The 18,905-nt window shown below is 37.2% G+C and overlaps 1 protein-coding gene across 1 annotated transcript; it reads left to right on the forward strand.

The window, feature by feature from the left end:
* Nucleotides 1–1,132: 1,132 nt before the first annotated feature.
* LOC127633477 (eukaryotic peptide chain release factor GTP-binding subunit ERF3A-like) lies at nt 1,133–14,108 on the forward strand. Its single transcript, XM_052112622.1, has 14 exons — nt 1,133–1,489; nt 3,171–3,212; nt 7,500–7,736; nt 7,916–7,949; nt 8,046–8,123; nt 8,299–8,479; nt 9,376–9,530; nt 9,613–9,753; nt 9,914–10,007; nt 11,263–11,343; nt 11,542–11,715; nt 11,810–11,899; nt 12,024–12,192; nt 12,365–14,108. The coding sequence occupies exons 1-14, from the start codon at nt 1,324–1,326 to the stop codon at nt 12,415–12,417; spliced, it is 1,695 nt and encodes a 564-aa protein (XP_051968582.1). The 5' UTR covers nt 1,133–1,323; the 3' UTR covers nt 12,418–14,108.
* The last annotated feature ends 4,797 nt before the right edge of the window (nt 14,109–18,905 follow it).

Here is an 18,905-nt window from a genome sequence, read left to right on the forward strand (position 1 = left end):
ATGCTCACATCTAATATGTAAATTATTATTATTTTTTTTTTTCAAAAGATTTTGTAATGTCACTTCTCACATGTAATGATTTTTAGCCATCTCTGTAAATAAAATACACAAAGACTGAATGAAATTCTGCCTCCTTTATCTGTATTAAGGAAGAATTGTGCAAAATCAGTTTGGATTGCAATACACAATTACATAACTTAAATGGTAACAACCAACTTAATTTCAGTTTCTTTACATATTTAACATGTAAATACATTTAGATGAAGACATTTATAAAGAGTCCATAGAAAAGATAACTGGAAATGTATGAGGTACGTTGTGGGTGATAAGTCACAGACATGTACAAGCATCGCATTGCCATAACTCTTCTCTGGCTGGTGCGCTGTCCCACGCAACCTAAATGGAACCACTGTATAGCACAGTTCTGATTATCACAAGCAACCATGTCTGCAAACATTCAGGCTGTCTGCAAAAGCACCACAACACAGCCTTTTCAGGTTGACCTCCCCTGACCAGTCACTATGCTCGCAAGAATCCAGTCCTTTGATTCCCTTTATTTTCTCGTCATATCTCGTCTTTGCATTAGGATGTAGTTTTAGGCGGTATGGTCCGACAATGTTTTCTTTAGCCCGCTGCATTTTGTAGGATTATATTCTGTATTTCACGCTAATTTTTTTTATTATTTTCATGCCACTAGCCTGCTATGCGATGCCAGGCTATGTAAACGGGCCAAACATACCCATAATTCTTTGCGTTCTGATGACGTTGCCGCCCAGTTGGTCACATGTCTTAGCAAAATGGTTATACACAAACAGACAGAACAGAGATACGTGCATAGACTGAAACGAACAGCTTGATTTATCTATTAATTGTATTAAACCATCGTAGCCCTTTGCGGTTAAATAATCGCATAATGTAATGCCGCGATTTTACTTGAATTAATTGCGCTGCCCTAATATATACTAGGTGTGTGTTATATGAATATATACTGTATTAATGACCGTTAAGTGCGCTACAGTAATAAAACAAACACATGAATACGCATGCGCATTAAAACATCCACTACGTCACCAAAATCCAATACGCATGAGATTAGATCCATCACGTCATCGCACTGCAGTCTGCAGGCGAGGAGTACTTGCAGAGGTGTCGCATGAAGATCTGGCGCCCCCTGCACCATTTCAGCACATTTACGAGTTTCCCAACCCCACAATTGACCTGGAATAGATTCTAAAAACACGGCAGATTTGGTTTCGATAAAAACTACGTCGTAAATTATAGCGCAAGCCGCTAGAAACATAATCCATTCGCGGTAAAGCCACTATGGACGCGGGAGACACAGCCCCTGATTCGTGGGAACAGGAGGACGATGTTGAGGCCACGGCTGATACCGAACTTCAGTCCGCCTTCACCGGGCTCAACGTCAACGCTCCAGAATTCGTGCCATCCTTTCTTTCACTGGGTCCACCGGAAAATGTCACGTCCGATGGTAAAGTGACAGCGACAAATGGGCTGACAGCATTGATACATTCTGACCAGAGAAAAAAAAACCATTTTTTTTTTAGCTGTAAATGTTTATAGCAGGTTAGCCGAAGAGGTTCCAGCGTGTAGTTAACCGTTGTGTTTATGTTAGTCGATTAAAGCTTGTTTTACTGTATCTAGATTGGTGCTGCTTTGTAAGATGTGTCTTTAAATGCACTTTGATGCACATTTCTGTTCCGTCATGAACTAAAACCAGTTTAGCCGCCGACTTGACACCATACGTTACACGAACAGCTTCTCTCATTCTTGTCAAGTTTATACGCGATAGCCTGACATATTCAAAATGCGATAAATACATATCTAATTGTACAAGAACTGGTACTATCTTAAAGATTTGTGCGAGCAACAGCTGCCACTCCGACCGAGAGTGGACACTGGGATTTCTGTGACTGTCACATTATGTAAAAAACAAAACAAGTGATGAAACCAGTTCTGTAATACCAAATATGTCATATTTATAGATACATGACCTGCTAATTTTCAGGTCATTTAGTTGTACTATGTTACACAGGGATGTAGATTTCAGGTAGGGCATGTTCATCCACATTTTAAGAAATTGTCCATTTTACAGTTCAGATGTATTTAGTTTGGAATATATCTCTTCCCATTACTCACAGTAGTGTAAAGGAATGTTCCGGGTTCAGTACAAGTAAAGCACAATCAACAGCATTTTTGGCATAATGTTGATTACCACAACAATTAATTGACTCGTCCCTCCTTTTGCTTAAAATATCGAGGTTACAGTGAGGCACTTACAGTGGAAGTGAATGGGGCCAATTTGAGAAGGTTTAAAGACAGAAATGTGAAACTTATAATTGTATAAACGCACTTGCATTGTTTTCTCTGTTAAAACTTCAGTATTATTTGAGCTGTAAATTTGTTAATATTGTTATTTTTAACAATTGTTTTGTGGTTTTATGGTTTACAGTGATGCTTCATCATTGCAACAATGTTGCCAAATTGGTTAAGATAATATTAGTTTTACCACACTAAAATCATGTTAATATTTTGAAACAGTAAGTATTTCAATGTTAACAGATGTGCTAAATTTCCACTGTAAGTGCCTCACTGCCCAGCCCATCAGCGTGTTGCACATGCAGTTTTGCCAAACCAACTAGCTCCTAGACTAAAACCAAAACTTCATGGCTATGCCCTCTGACTTTGCGCTTGTGACTTATGGCTTAGTGCTAGCGCTCTTAAAATTGGGTCCATAGTGTTTGCTTTGGTTAATTTTTTACAGTTATACAACTGAATTAATGTTTGGGAAGATTGTTGAAATATCTATTCTTTTTGTACATTTGACCAAATTACTGTCAATCTAATAGGACTAATATATGCTATTTGATGGAAATTAAGATCTCCCTATATTTATTTATTTTATTTATACATCATGAAAATGTTGAGTAAATTTAACTTAGTTTTACATGTAAAGTTTTACAATCCAACTTGCCATTTGCATTAATTTGAGTAAACTCAAAAAAAGTGCAGCAAGTTTTTTACAGTGTGAGCTGAACAGCCCATTTAAGATAGGTATAGGTAACATAATTTTAATAATGTTAAAACACTCTAGCTTTATAACCAGTTATAGTATGATGGTATTCAATCAATGCACCTGTTCCTGTCCACAGGCACTGATGCAGTGGCCAGCATGGAAATCTCAGAACCAGTGGGTAAGTCATTGTTTTTTGAAGAACTATGGCTCAAACTGTGCTTTTCTGCTTGGGTTTTGTGTTCTGATATAGTGTTGCACTGCCACTAATGCTAGTTCATCAGCCATACAGAAGACAACTCAAGCTTTTTACATCAGCACACATGTGCCCATATTACAGGCCTTATTTATCCCTTTTCTTACACTTCTTGTCATAGTCACTAACCCAGAACAGCGTTTCCTTGAATGTAGAGAGTAGCGCTGATTTGTTTAGCCCTGTTTCCACCAGTAATGTTTATTTTTGCTTTGATATGTCATTTTGTATGCAAATTGAGTATTCTTTTATTCCCATGAAACCTAAACAAATCAGAGCTTTAAATCCAATGTGAGAAACCTGTTGGAAATTCCAATGTGTTCATGTATAAGCATACACTGAAAAAATGGGAAAATGCAGGTTGTCATATTTACTAAATCATGTTATTTGTGATCTAAACCAGTGTTTAGATCCAACTTTTTTGCCATAAGCACCCCCACAACACCATAGGGTTGCCACAGTGTACAGTGTTACCGGTTTTACATGCTACAAGGGACCACACCGCTGTGAAATTTTATACTGTGTAAAAGGGGGAAACATTATGAATGGAAATTCCAATATCAATACAATAGCCGAACTAATAGAATAGCCTTTAATAAAAAATTGTTGCCTGACGAAGAGTTTGTAACCCATGATAAATTAACCTAAATAACGCATTGAAAGCCAGATTTTCTTTACCAATGTATCAAATTACACAGGCAGCAAAGTACACGCATTGACAGAAGATGTTTAATTGCAGGCAGCGAATATAATGTGCATGGTGGTTATCTGTACTGTTTGCTTTATTTCTACAGAGCAGTTTGTTGTGAGCACGACTCTGTAGGGTAACTTTATATATAGCCTATCCATCTGTGATTAAATCATAAAATAATACAAAAACACGTTCACCTGGAGCATAATTTATATTTCAGTCATTATAATTATTATGTTTACATGTATAATTGTTCATCTTAATATGCATTAGTAATTTTCCACCTGTCATCATAGACAGATGCTTGCGTGACAGTAAATGGAAAGGTGGTTATATATGAGTATCTCGTTTTTTACCAATTGGCCCAGTTGCTAGGTTGGGTAGAGTCACGTTGTGAGTCACGTTAGACCTCCTCGTGGTCGCTTTAATGTGGTTCTCGCTCTTGGTGTGGCACGTGGTGAGTTGTGTTTGGATGCCGCGGAGAATAGCGTGAAGCCTCCACACGAGCTATGTCTCAGCATAAAGCGCTCAACAAGCCATGTGATAAGATGAGCAGATTGACTGTCTCAGACGCGGAGGCAACTGAGATTCGTCCTCTGCCACCTGGGTTGAGGCAAGTCACTACACCACCACGAGGACCTAGAGTGCATTGGGAATTGAGCATTCCAAATTGGGGAGAAAAGTGGAGAAATAATTTAAGAATTTAATTTACAATGCAAAATCACCAAATCAAAAATATTCACAGATCCCTCAGCCGGGGGGTTGACGATGTAATTAGATATTGTGTAATTATATATATATATATATATATATATATATATATATATAAAATAATAAAAAAATACGTTCACCTCGACCATAATTTATATTTCAGTCATTATTATCATGATAATTATTACATTTACATGTATAATTGTTTATCTTAATATGCATTAGTAATTTTCCACCTGTCATCATCGACAGATGCTTGAATTGAATGCTAATTTTTTGAGATAGGAATTTTGGGTTTTCATGAGCTGTATGCCAAAATCATCAGTATTAAAACAATAAAAGACCTGAAATATTTCAGTTGGTGTGCAATGAATCTAAAATATATGAAAGTTTAATTTTTATCATTACATTATGGAAAATAATGAACTTTATCACAATATGCTAATTTTTTGAGAAGGACCTGTGTATATATATATATATATATATATATTTCTTGCATATCGCCCAGCACTAGGAGGGAACAAAACAAATGTATTCACACACATTCAAAGTCATTACCCTTCCGAAGCAGCTAAACTGGGTCCTGGGATGAAAGGTAATAAAACGCTGACATTAAACCCACAACAACCCAACATAAGTGATGTATTTGCCCGGACAACGAAATAGCCGACCGGTATCCCATGATGGAGAGAATGCACAGATGAAGCAGGTTCTTTGCCAAAGAGATGTTGCCCTTCACAACTGTTGAATAGCTATCTTTCTAAAAGTTGAACAATACACATTTTAACTGCACTTCATTAAAGTGCAGTTAAAATAGATAAAAAAATAAGTTAAAAGTTTGAAATCAAGCTGCCTTGAGTTATTGTCTAGGCTATTGCTTAAGGAAAATTACTCCATAGTACCACTTGGCGTCCAGCCAGCGTTAATACAGGTGTTAGTCCATTTGAACGTGAACACTGCATCGGGGTGAAAATTATGAAAATTATGTCTGCAGCACCGTCAGTAAGGGTGATGCACCCCTTCATCGACACAACCAAAGATTTGTACCAAAGACTATCATTTAACATTGTCATTAATATTGATTATTATTCATGTTAATCAGTTACGTTTTGGGTATATTTCAGTCATAATGTCCATGTTATAATTTTGCTTACAAAGGAAAGAAATAGTCTCTTAACTAATGCTGTTAATTATACAAGGGAACTTCTAACTTGTATTTGGAGATTTGTATTTGCATGAGACTTGATGTGGAGAGTAAAATTATTATTTTCTTTTGCATTTTTTAGCTAGATGATAAAAGGGGCATACTTAATCATGTACAGTGTTGTTATTTTTGGGATTCACAACTGACTCTGCTATGCAGGGTTACAGTTGTGTTGAAGAGTAGAGCTTTTGTTTAGGTTGAGTATGGGTACCCTAAAACATTTATAATAGGAAAAGCTGCTTTACTCAAGGAGCAATTACTGCTTAGCATTTGTCGTGGAAAATCTTTGATGAATCTCTCTAAAATGCAAGAAAACTTTCGGAGTCTAGGGTTCCAGATGCCAAAGTTAAAGTTTATTGAATCATCAACAAACTTGAGTCCGGTCAGCTGTCCGTTCTGACTTTCTTAGTCCAATACCTCCTCTTCTATACAGTTTGTTATCTGGCATTACCTCATTTCTACGCCCCTTCATTATTTTTGTAACCAATGGATTCTATTCGCCACCATTATCTCACAAATACCCATTATTTACTGGTAGAAACTTGGCTTTAGTCTATCTATTTAATTACTTTGACCACTGGTTGTTTTTACTCCTTATCTTCAGCTGTGTTTTCAAGGTTCATAGCCTCATTATTTTGTTACAGCTGGGTGCTCTTTGTGGTTTTTGCAGCATCAACACTTTTAGTAACCTCATATGCTCTCTCCTGGGTCACACAAAGGCCTGGAAACTCATATAAGTACTTTGATATAAAAACATACTAGAATATTGAAAAATATACTATATATTTAGCATGCTAATTAATGCTATGCAAATAAAAAGTAAACCTGAAGAAATTAATCATGTTAGGGACATATATTAAATCACTTTGAGGCTCCTTAATTGGGCCATTTAAAAATAACTATTCTATTATGTTGAAATTTAATGAAGAAATTATGTTTTCTGACAAAGAATAAATGAGCTAAACTACAAGTAACAAGTAATAAATAAGTTAATGTAACAATTGATTCATGTGGAACAATGTAAATTCAAATAATTTTGAAATGGTATATATTTAATATATTTACACATTACTCCATGAAGTCAGTTGTTACCTTGATTCTTCTTTCTAGAAATGACAACTTGTATATGTTTATTGAAGTTCCTTAGTTATTAAAGAGACTTGCTGTGGTTCCATAAAATGTTAAGAAGTTTAATATTTGTAATAGCATAGAAATCAGTTAATTGAAATTCCTTTTCCTTAATTTGATTATATTTTCCCTTTCTGGTCTCTTTGATTTATGTTGAGTCCTCAGGACTTTGTTCTTTTTTACTGAATATATACAGTAGTATACAAATTTAAAACTAATATTTTAGAATATAAAATATTCTTTTTTTCCCCCTGAGGTGGTGCTAAATGCTTTACTTTTACTAAACAGCTGAGCTGACACTCGCATGACACATTCATTTGATTGAAAGATTTTGTCAGATCATACAGCATTATTTTAAGAATTGTTTTTGGTGGCTTCTTTCCTGATTTTCCTGGAACATGTCCTTCTGCTTCAGTAAAAAGTCTTTGCACCTTGTGTTTATGTGCACTAAAATGCTTAAACGTGCCGACTGTCTCCACAGCTGCAGTGGAGAACGGAGAGACGGATGCCAGCACAGTGGAGACGTGGGAGCAAAAGGACGAGACGGATGAGGAGGAACCAGGGGGTGGAACCGCAGCAGAGACGGGATGCTGTTTGGACGAGGCACATGATGAAATGATGGAGGACGACGAGGAGATGCCCACACCCAAACTGCCTCCTCCCCCACCGGACGCCCCTAAAAAGGAACATGTTAATGTTGTGTTCATTGGACATGTGGGTATGTTTGTTTGGAATATTATGACTCCCACATTGCAGTCCATTTCCTGTTTTCTATTGATATTGTTTACATTGTCATTTAGGGTTAATGAATTATCTTTTTTGTAATGATCCATAGGGATTGCATAAGGATCATTTATTTATATATTTTTTTACTTGATTTATTTTTGTTTTGTTCAGATGCAGGCAAGTCAACAATTGGTGGACAGATCATGTGAGTGCACAATCAGACTTTATAACAAAGGCATAAACCTTGTAATACAGTACATGCAGTGCATGTTATATGAATTGGAATTTGTGGTTCGTTTAGGTATCTAACTGGTATGGTGGACAAACGAACGCTGGAGAAATACGAACGGGAGGCAAAAGAGAAGAACCGAGAGACATGGTGAAGAGGCTGTGTTATTTATTCAAACATGTGTTCTGGCAAAGTCGATCTTAAAAGTCAATAAGAGATTTTCAAATATTCATCCCTAAATTCAAAACTTGTTTAAGGGTAAAGTTTGTTCAGATAATGCAGTTGGGGTTGAAGTGATATGTCTACAATCTGCTTGTACTTGCAGGTATCTTTCCTGGGCTTTAGACACAAACCAAGAGGAAAGAGACAAAGGGAAAACAGTAGAAGTTGGAAGAGCCTACTTTGAAACAGAGAAAAAGCACTTTACTATTCTTGACGCTCCAGGCCATAAAAGCTTTGTACCCAACATGATCGGAGGGGCATCCCAAGCTGACTTGGCAGTGCTGGTGATTTCCTCCTGAAGCATCTCCACTGTTTTCACAGCGGTGACTGATTATTGTTAAAGGGATAGTTCACACAAAAATGAAAATTCTCTCATTATTTACTCAACTTCATGATATCCCAGGTGTGTAAGACTTTCTTCACCAGAACACATTTGAAGAAAAATAGAGAAATATCTTAGCTCAGTAGGTCCTTAAAATGCAAGTGAATGGAGATTTATTTTTTGAAACTCCATACATGAGCTGATGACAGTCAGCATACTGTAAGTGTCATTTATATGACTCCAGCAGTTAAATCCTCTGTTCCTCCTCCTCACTTGTAAACAGCGCTGCTCTTCTGGCAGTGACACACTTGTTTCAGTTCTTGCGTGTTTCAAATGCCAATACGATTACATCACACGCACATACAATAACTTTTTCGCACCAAAAGCGATCATGTCGCCTTAGAAGAGATTCGTTATCAGCTGGTGTTGTATGGCTGGTATTTATGCTGACTGTCTGTGATTTGGAGCTTCAAAAGAGAATTCTCCATTCACTTCCATTTTAAGGAACTAAGACATATTTCTATTTTTCTTCAATTGTGTTCTGTTGAAGAAAGAAAGTCATATACACATGGGATATCATAAGGGTGAGTAAATAATAAGAGAAATTTCATTTTGGGTAGACTATCCCTTTAACAGCTCTTTACTGTGCAAGTCAATGCCAAATTAATTTAGTAAATACTGTTTGTTGGATTGAGAATGCTAAATTTAAAAAAAAAATTGTTTTATGACAATTTCAGTTGTCAGCTTTAGCTCTTTTGAGTTAAGCTATAAAATACCTTCTTTAAAATAGTTCTTGATTTTATTATGCCTAGATTTATTGACAGACATTACAAAACACTCCGTTCTTTTTGTCTTCAGGTCATCTCTGCCAGAAAGGGCGAGTTTGAGACCGGTTTTGAAAAGGGAGGTCAGACAAGGGAGCATGCCATGCTGGCCAAAACAGCTGGAGTCAAACACCTGATAGTCCTCATCAACAAAATGGACGATCCCACTGTGAACTGGAGTTTGGATAGGTACATTTATTACAGTTCAACTTTTATCCTTGTATTGCAATCTTGTCTTGTCTTTGACTGATTGCCACATATTTATCTGCAGATATGAGGAATGTAAAGAAAAGTTAGTGCCATTTCTGAAGAAGGTGGGCTTTAATCCAAAGAAAGATATTCACTTCATGCCCTGCTCTGGAATGACGGGAGCCAACTTAAAAGAACCTTCTGAGCTGTGCCCCTGGTATACGTAAGTTATGCCGAACATAGAACATTCTCTGGCTGTGAATGTAAAGCAGAGTTATTAAGAACACATATGTAGTGTTGGGTGAAAAGAGTGGTACTAAAACATGCTGCAAAGCCATGCTGTCTGTGTTTGATAATTTACTCATTCCTGCAACACTTTGTAGGGGAATACCATTCATTCCACATCTAGACAGCCTGGCAAACTACAACAGATCAAGTGATGGTCCTATCAGATTGCCAATTGTAGACAAATACAAGGTAAAATGGTATTCATATCTTAATATTTAAAGTATAGTTTCATGACTATTGTGCTCACAGGTGATCTATATTCCAGTTATGCATGTGTTTACTCTTACCAAGGAGTTTGCATAAGTAGCATGTTCCTTCAAGCTGCATCAATTCAGCTGAAATGTTATGCTAAGATGTGTTTTTAAATTTTTTTTTATAAAGAGTGTCTTCTCCGAATACTGCTATTATCTCAGTTTATAATGATGATTCCCAGTTATTTAAATACAGCCATGTGGAGGAGTATTTTGGCAGGAAAAAAGCACTTGTATAATGAAATTGTGTTCTCAGCTGTTCTCTTCTCAGTGAAACTGAGCAGGGTATTATAAAACCAAGAAGCAACACTATGCCCTGTGTTCAGCTCATGTAATGATTAATTTCAAGTTAAAGGGATAGTTCACCCAAAAATGAAAATTCTAATGATTTACTCGCCCTCATGCCATCCCAGATGTTTATGGTTTTCTTTCTTCTGTAGAAAACGAACAAATATTTTTAAAGGAATATTTCAGTTCTGCTGGTCCTCACAATGAAAGTGAATGGGTACCATGATTTTGAAGCTCAAAAAGTACATACAGTCAGCATAAAAGTAATCCATAAGATTCCAGTGGTTTAATACATGTCTTCAGAAGCGATATGACAGGTGTTGGTGAGAAACAGATAAATATTTAAGTCCTTTTAATATCTCCACTTTTTTGTTTTTGCAATTCACATTCTTCATGATATCGCCACCTATTGTGCAGGGTGGAGAATTTATAGTAATAAATGACTTGCATATTGAATTGTTTCTCACCCACACCAATCATATTGCTTCTGAAGGCATGGATTTAACCACTGGATTCTTATAGATTACTTTTATGCTGCCTTTATGTGCTTTTTGGAGCTTACAATGTTAGTACCCATTCACTTGCATTGTGAGGACCAACAGAGCTGAGATATTCTTCTAAAAATCTTAATTTGTGTTCAGCAGAAGAAAGTCATACATATCTGGGATGGCATGAGGGTGCATAAATAATGAGAGAATTTTCATTTTTGGGTGAACTATCCCATTAATTTAAGCCTTGCTTGGTTTTTCAAGAGAGCTAGCAGTTTCCACCAGAATAATGCAGAAAGTATCTATAACAAGATGGAAAACATCTTCAAATAAACTTGATAACCATAACATTTGATAACCAAAGAAAGACAAAATGGACTCCACAATGCATTTTTGTCTCGTTTATAATCGGTTTAGGACATGGGCACAGTGGTGCTTGGGAAGCTGGAGTCTGGAAGTATCGGCAAAGCACAACAACTTATTATGATGCCGAATAGGGTAAGATTGAACTAACCAACATTAAGTATGAGAGAATACACTTTCCCCTTTAGTTTAACAAATACAACAGGCTGTTGTGGCATTGCTATACAAAAATGTCTCCTACAGTAAGCATGTAATATGCATCTAAAACAACTGTTACACATTATAGCAGTGTCTTGAATTATCACTAACATTGCTTTTATTCTTATTTCCCAGCATACGGTGGAGGTGTTGAGTCTGCTCTCTGATGATGTGGAGACAGATTATGCTGGGCCTGGTGAAAACCTGAAGCTCCGGCTCAAAGGTATTGAGGAGGAAGAGATTCTCCCAGGCTTTATCCTATGCAATGCTGAGAACCTCTGCCACTCAGGACGCACTTTTGATGCCCAGGTAATGATTCCAGGGCTGATTTGGTGTAGTCATTATGATTATTTTCTCTTGTTTTGACAAATCTAATGCCTTTTATCTCCTTCCTTGTTCACAGATTGTCATTATTGAACACAAATCCATTATATGCCCAGGTTACAATGCAGTACTACACATCCACACCTGCATAGAAGAAGTGCAGATAACAGTAAGTTATTTTGAGTGGTCTACTAAAACACATACACATAAGCCTAAAACAGTCATTCAAAACTTCACAATGGAGAGCCCCATGGTCATGTTAATGCTTATTCTTCAAAAACCTCCCTAAATAGGCCTTAATCTGTCTGGTGGACAAGAAGACGGGAGAAAAGAGCAAGACTCGCCCACGCTTTGTAAAACAAGACCAAGTATGCATCGCCCGTCTTAGGGCTACAGGAACTATCTGCTTAGAGACTTTTAAAGACTTCCCTCAGATGGGGCGGTTCACCCTGAGAGATGAAGGTAAGATATAAAGAAAAGCTAAACAGGACAAATCAGACATCATCCATGTTGAAGATACACCTGTAGTTTGGAGATTATATTTTCAGCTGTATTTCAAATCAAACAAAATCTTTGAAAGATGTATTGTCTGGATACTGAATAAAGGTAAAATTAAGATATTATTCATTCATAGGTAAGACAATCGCAATTGGCAAGGTGCTGAAGTTGGTACCCGAGAAGGACTAAATGTTGATAAAAGGACTGTCTTGGAGCACTCTGGGACTGAGGAGATTGCAGTGGTGTGCCTGCCAGATGTCCTCCAAACTGTTCCATCTTCCCACTTGTGGATCAGTTTAAAAAATTACTTTGGATAAAGGACATTATCAAAGTGACCGTGTCAATTTTAGAAAGAAGATCGGCGTGACAGCTTTCTCATATTGAGAGCTCCACTATGCCACTCATGTAGCCCAATTTAATTTTAAATTTTAAATTTTTTTTCCAGTGTCTGGTACACATTTAATCTAAAAATGGATGCAATTTTCTTTTAAGGCATTAGCTTTTTAAATTGTTTGTTGGAAATACAGATGTCAGAAAGAGTCTTGGTGTTATCCCATTAAAAGGTTAATGCCTACCTGTGTGCTCCACACAATTATACCCCCCCCCGTTCACTTTGTTACAGAATTATCGGGAAGTTAGAGACTTTTGACTCTTCATTGCGGCATGAAATAAGGTCCATACAGGGTCTACGCTTGCCAGTGACCTTGCTCTTTTACCTGGCAAGAGTGGTTATTGTCAAGTTCATATTGAGGGCAGGCCATACCAGGGATGCCTGGGCACTTCAAATAAAATGACACTTATGGTAGAGATGTATTTATGCACAAGGTGACCAGATATTTTTTTTTTTACTGTAATGTCATTATATAACAAAAGACAAATGCACTCAAGAGGTTAAAAATAACTCTGGTCACATCAACTGGTGTAATTTCTGAATAATCCTGTTGGGGGATGTAAACGTCGAACTTTCAAAAAATAAAATGCTAAAAAGAAACAAAATATGGATAATTTTGTCTTAGCTTTTGTCCATTGCATTCATAATCCTGGAACTCATGTTGCCATTTAGGAAGTCCCTATGGATCAGACTACACATTATTCTGCTAATGTTCAATTGAGCATGGAAGGTGCTAGCGAGAACTCCAAATGGGCACAATTAAAGGATTATTCCGAGTTCAATACAAGTTAAGCTTAATCGACAGCGTTTGTGACCATGTTAAACCACAAAAATACATTTTCGACTTGTCCCTCCTTTTCTTTAACCAAAAGCAAAAAATCTGAGTTACAGTCACTTAAACAATGACCGTTAATGTTTTTAGTGAGACAAAAAGTTACGTCCGATTTACAACTTCATTGCAATGCCGATATATCTTAACACCGTAAACCACAACACTCTAAATCAACCATAGATTATAAAAAAAACTAAAAAAAACTTTACTAATCAAATAATACAGTACAATTTTATTATTAGTGCAGGCATGAAAATAAAATGCAGTAAAACAGAACGAATGTGGCGGGAAACAAAACTTGAAGTTAATTATAACGACAGCCTTCATGCTTTCAATGTGGAACTAGGCACAGCTAAGTAGACTTCTCAGACATTATAAACAGCAATATAAAAGACACCTGCACTCTTTTGCTGCTGTTGAGAGACTAACTAACCCCCAAAACAGGTTCCCTGTGAAATGCTCTCTTACTTTTCAATGATATTAGAATGGTGATCAGCTCATCCTCAGGTTACACTGAGGTTACACAGCAGCATCCGCCACAAAAACTCATCTCCAGCCCTGATTTTTTTCGATTGTGCAAACAAATTTTTTCCCAGCTGATATTTACTCTTCTCCAGAATAGAAATGAGTCTAAAAAATTATTTTTTGTCAATTCATATTTTTACTCTTATTTTTTTTTAATGTCCATTACAATCGGCGCCACGACTGAACAAATGTAAAATGTCAAGAATTCTTAAGGAAGAATCCTTATGCTTTTATTGCAGTACTCATAAATGTTAATTAATTTTAAAGATATTGAAGAGGACATAGTGATGAACAGTAACTATAGAATGTACAAAAGTTCATAAAACTTGAATGAGATAAAGTCTCAAAAAACGTAAAAGATTTTTTTTAATTTTTAAAAATGTCTCTGTATGTGTGTACATATTTATGTCTGTGTGTATGACATAGTATATATGTCTCTGCACAATTGTGAGTATACCGTGTGTGTGTGTGTGTGCACGCGCGTGCACATGTGTAGGTGTGTGTGTGTGTACTTGCTGGTTGATTTTTGTTGGAGCTTCAAAGTATCACTGTGTGCATTGTACATTATATGTTTTTCATTTTCGACGAGCTTCCTTGAAGCAATTTCAGTGTGGTACAAAGCACAGATGAATGTTGCACTTGTCACAGAAGATGTGTGTTTTTTCCTGTGCAGTGTAGCCTCTTGCACCTGGTGGCCTCTTTTCATCATAGTTCGGGATGTGGTCCACCATGTCGAACTGCACTTCAGGTAGGGGCCTTGTGTCCTGAACTTGTTGTCTGTACCTATGGACTGGCTCAGGAGACATGCTGGGTCTTCCGCGTTTTGCTGCCACTGGCTTTTGCACTCTCACCAGACATTGGGCCACATTCATTTTGAAATGGAGGAAATCCAAGATATCTTTTCTTTGGATCTTTGCCCTCTCAGCATCCATTCTGTACTAGCTGTTGACTACAGTGAGGTCAAAGGCATGTGTTATTCTCGAGGTCAACTTTTTGGATCGAATTTCAGTCCTGTACAGACTGATGAATTGATCCAGTAGGTTGACTTTATTGTAGAGCCTTACCACCTTTGGCTGAGTGACATTCACATAGGTGCTCTACTTTTTGTCCCAGCGTTGCACCTCATCCATACGGGCAGCATCAACAAAGTTCAAAGTCATAAGGACTGATCTATTGTCGAACCATTTGACCAACACCATCCTCCCATCATGATTCACAACCATGTTTTTTCTTCTCTGTTAATACCTTCAACACTTTGCAAGTGGAGAAAAAATTATCAATTATACACTGATCAGCCACAACATTAAAACCACTGAGAGGTGAAGTGAATAACATTTATTACCTTGTTATTATGGCACATGTCAAGGGGAGGTATATATTAGGCAGCATGTGAACAGTCAGTTCTTTGGAAAAATTGGCAAGCTTAGGGTCTGATCAACTTCGACAAGGGCCAAATTGTGATGGCTAGACAACTGGGTCAGAGCATCTCCAAAACAGCAGGTCTTGTGGGGTGTTCCCGGTATGCAGTGGTTAGTACTTACCAAAGGTGGTCCAAGGAAGGACAACCGGTGAAGCAGCGACAAGGTCATGGGCGCCCAAGGCTAATTAGGGGAGTGGAGGCTATGCCATCTGGTCCAATCCCACGGAAGAGCTACTGTAGCACAAATTGCTGAAAAACATGATACTGGGCATGATAGAAAGGTGCCAGAACACAGTGCATTGCAGGTTGCTGCATATGGGGCTGAGTAGCTGCACTATGGTCAGAGTGCCCATGCTGACCCGTCCACTGACGAAAGCACCTACAATGGGCATGTGAGTGTCAGGACTGGACAATGGAGCAATGGAAGAAGGTGGTCTGATCTGATGAATCACATTTTCTTTTAGATTATGTGTATGGCCGGGTGCGTGTGCATCATTTACCTGGGGAAGAGATGGTAGCTGGATCCACCATGGGAAGAAGCCAGACCGGCGGAGGCAGTGTGATCTGCTGGGAAACCTTGGGTCCTAGCATTCTTGTGGATGTTACTTTGACAAACCACCTACCAAAATATTGTTGCAGACCACGTATACCCCTTCATGGCAAAGGTATTCACTTCTATCAGTAGCCTCTTTCAGTAGGATAATGTTCTCAAGTTCTTCTGTTGTCAAGGAATCTCTCCCACTGTCCCTCTCTAAACCAATGAAAAATAAGTACACTTTACTTTTAAACTATTCTCAATTTTAATATTTAACATTAGATATTTACTGCTAACATCTAAACTTACCATCTATCTCACTCCTTGTCTCATCATCTGCCTCATCTTCTGAATCCAAGCAGTCATTATCAGATAGTTCACCATTTACCAGAGGTTCAAGGAAGTCTACCACTGTATACTCTAAGAGTGCATTAATAATTATATTATACATTATATGCTAGATTGACAACAAGCATTTAAAATGGGTACCGCAGTTCAAATTCAAAATATTGGAGAGTTGTCATTCCCGCCCCAGACGCGAAGCTCGTGTGGGTTGCCAGAATGTTGACATGCAAATTAGCCAACTCAGCATCCATTTTAAAGGATTTCTGGGCTTTAAACTGTCTCCATCTTCCAAAGCCATCTGTTATCTCTGATCCATTTTGTTTGCAAAGTAGAATATACTGGCTGTAACATTGTAATCGGAGAAGCCAGTATTTCAACAGCATGTTTCCTAATTCTCTAATTACATATTATGGTAATTTTATTATTTAATACAGTAAAAATATTACAAATAGAACCTTTATATTGATGACAATAAACATATTCTCAAATCACATTTTAGCTATGAAATATGTCCACAAATGTCCCAACCTTGGCGTAATGATACTAATAATAAGGTCTCTTAAGACCTGATGTCCATTGGGATGTACATTAATCTTTAAAAATAATCCTCTGCTCTACAACTTGTAAAAAAAAAATTACTTTAGATATTATCACTTGATAGTGTTAAGATTATAACCTGTGCAAATTTATTAAGCTACCATTGATATAAAATAGTATTTAAAAGGTGAAAAGGGTGCATACTCCTCTTGTAGTCTGTGAGTCTTGGATGTTGTGTGATTCCTGAAGCTCTCTCAGATTAAGTTAGGGGTGATAACTTCATTGTGATTGGTTGATTAGGGACCAATCAGTGACCTGGCATTGTTCAAATTATAAAAGCATATATTTTTATTGGTTTACAGAGAAAAACATGTCATGTCCATTCCAATGGACGCAGGGTCTGAAGGGGTTCATAAATTAGCCACTACGTCTGATTTTGAGGCAACTGATGGCAAATCCCTGAAAGAAACTTAACAGCATCTTATAACGTCCACCTTCTTATGCCTCCTACACACTACATGACTTTCAAAGACGTCAGAGTGCGGTACCGTTCATATTATACAACTGTCTGTCTTGTCATGGAAGTTGTAGGGTTTTCAAATTACACGACGAATCTGCGACAGGGGTGAACACATAACAAAACTATTGACTAATCCCCAATGACTGCCTGGACTCCAAATTATGTTTCACAACAGAGTACACGCGAGAAGTGATACGCAAGAATTATACAAGATCACGCGTAATTAGGTGTTCTCGTGCATGTCTGGGCGGTGGTTTGAAAACAGCGGACCGCAAGAAGCTTGCGATACACTTTGTTTGTGTGCTGATTTACAGCAAAAAGTCGAAAAGACTATAGAGGAGGGAATGGTTGGGGAGATGCAGGCATCAAGGATTGTCTGTTCTGCACAGAGATTGCAGGTAAATAAGAAATATTGCAACGAATGCAGGTACATCAGGACTCCTCCACTGAAACTTCCTGTGCCCTGTTTCTTGCTCTCTCATTGGCTGTAGGTCAACACTGCAGATTTATTTAGTCAAAACACATTCCACATTGCGCTATTTGGAATCAGGTCCAAAGATTTAACATGTTAGATATCTCGCTGACTTCGGCGGCACATCTGCGCTTCTCTCAGATCGCATCTTTGATAATTCATACATTGCGTTCGTCGCTCATGGGTGCGAGCTCTGATTTGCCTATGATTTCGTGCTTTTGATGGCGACCTACATAAAAATTTATGTTATTGAAAATCGGGCCTAAAATGCAGTGTAAACTGTGCATTGGGTTTGGGAATCGATTCCTAAAAGAATAGATTCTGAGGCATTGGGAATCGAGAATCGACTCCAGCTTTGGGGGAAACCGATTGATCATTTCGGACTGTGTTTATTTCCTCGACCACTGAACTACTACACATTTTAGAAGCCTAAAAGCATTAATTCAATTTGCAAAATGATTAAATGACTGCATCTTAATGATCATCAATCTGACTGAGTCAAATCTGCTCCATTTGTTCATCTGTATATGAAGTAATCACACAAGACCTTCAAACATCTGCTTTTCAGACATGGATATTCTGCTGGTATTTTACTTTGGATAAAACTAATAATCAAGTAACATGCCAAATTTGTGACAGTAAATTGGCATACAATAATAACTTAGATGCTACAACACAAGTCTGCTACAAGGAGATGGCAGAGTTGAGTCAGCTTCCCAGTTCACATCAGTGAATCTGTATGTTAAAGTTTAAATGATCAATGTGCTGCACTTATAAAAGTGAGAATCTAATGCTTCTCTACTTGTTCTCGACATTTTTACAGTGTTTAAAACCTTTTGCAATATTTAAATATTTATTTATTTAATTAGTAATAATATATTAATTAGCCTACATTTTTCACAATTTTATATATATATATAAACCTGTACAACAAAACCCAATCCTTTTAAGACAAATACTATATTTAAATTTTAAATGGTATGTTTCAATAATTACACAATTGCATGATCTCTACATTGTATAATGTGCATTTGTTACTGAATTTGTATTTTATTTTTCTCAATCACATATTTCCAAATATTTTGGCTATTAAATTAACA

The sequence above is a fragment of the Xyrauchen texanus genome, chromosome 40 (assembly GCF_025860055.1).
Source record: "Xyrauchen texanus isolate HMW12.3.18 chromosome 40, RBS_HiC_50CHRs, whole genome shotgun sequence".
NCBI classification, from domain to species: Eukaryota; Metazoa; Chordata; class Actinopteri; order Cypriniformes; family Catostomidae; genus Xyrauchen; species Xyrauchen texanus.

Excerpts from the sequence above, each read along its gene's own strand:
- LOC127633477 (XM_052112622.1), top strand. The coding sequence starts at position 1,324 with ATGGACGCGGGAGACACAGCCCCTGATTCGTGGGAACAGGAGGACGAT. Across the intron at positions 10,008-11,262 it reads CAATTGTAGACAAATACAAG|GACATGGGCACAGTGGTGCT; the intron begins GTAAAATGGTAT and ends TAATCGGTTTAG. Across the intron at positions 12,193-12,364 it reads GTTCACCCTGAGAGATGAAG|GTAAGACAATCGCAATTGGC; the intron begins GTAAGATATAAA and ends ATTCATTCATAG.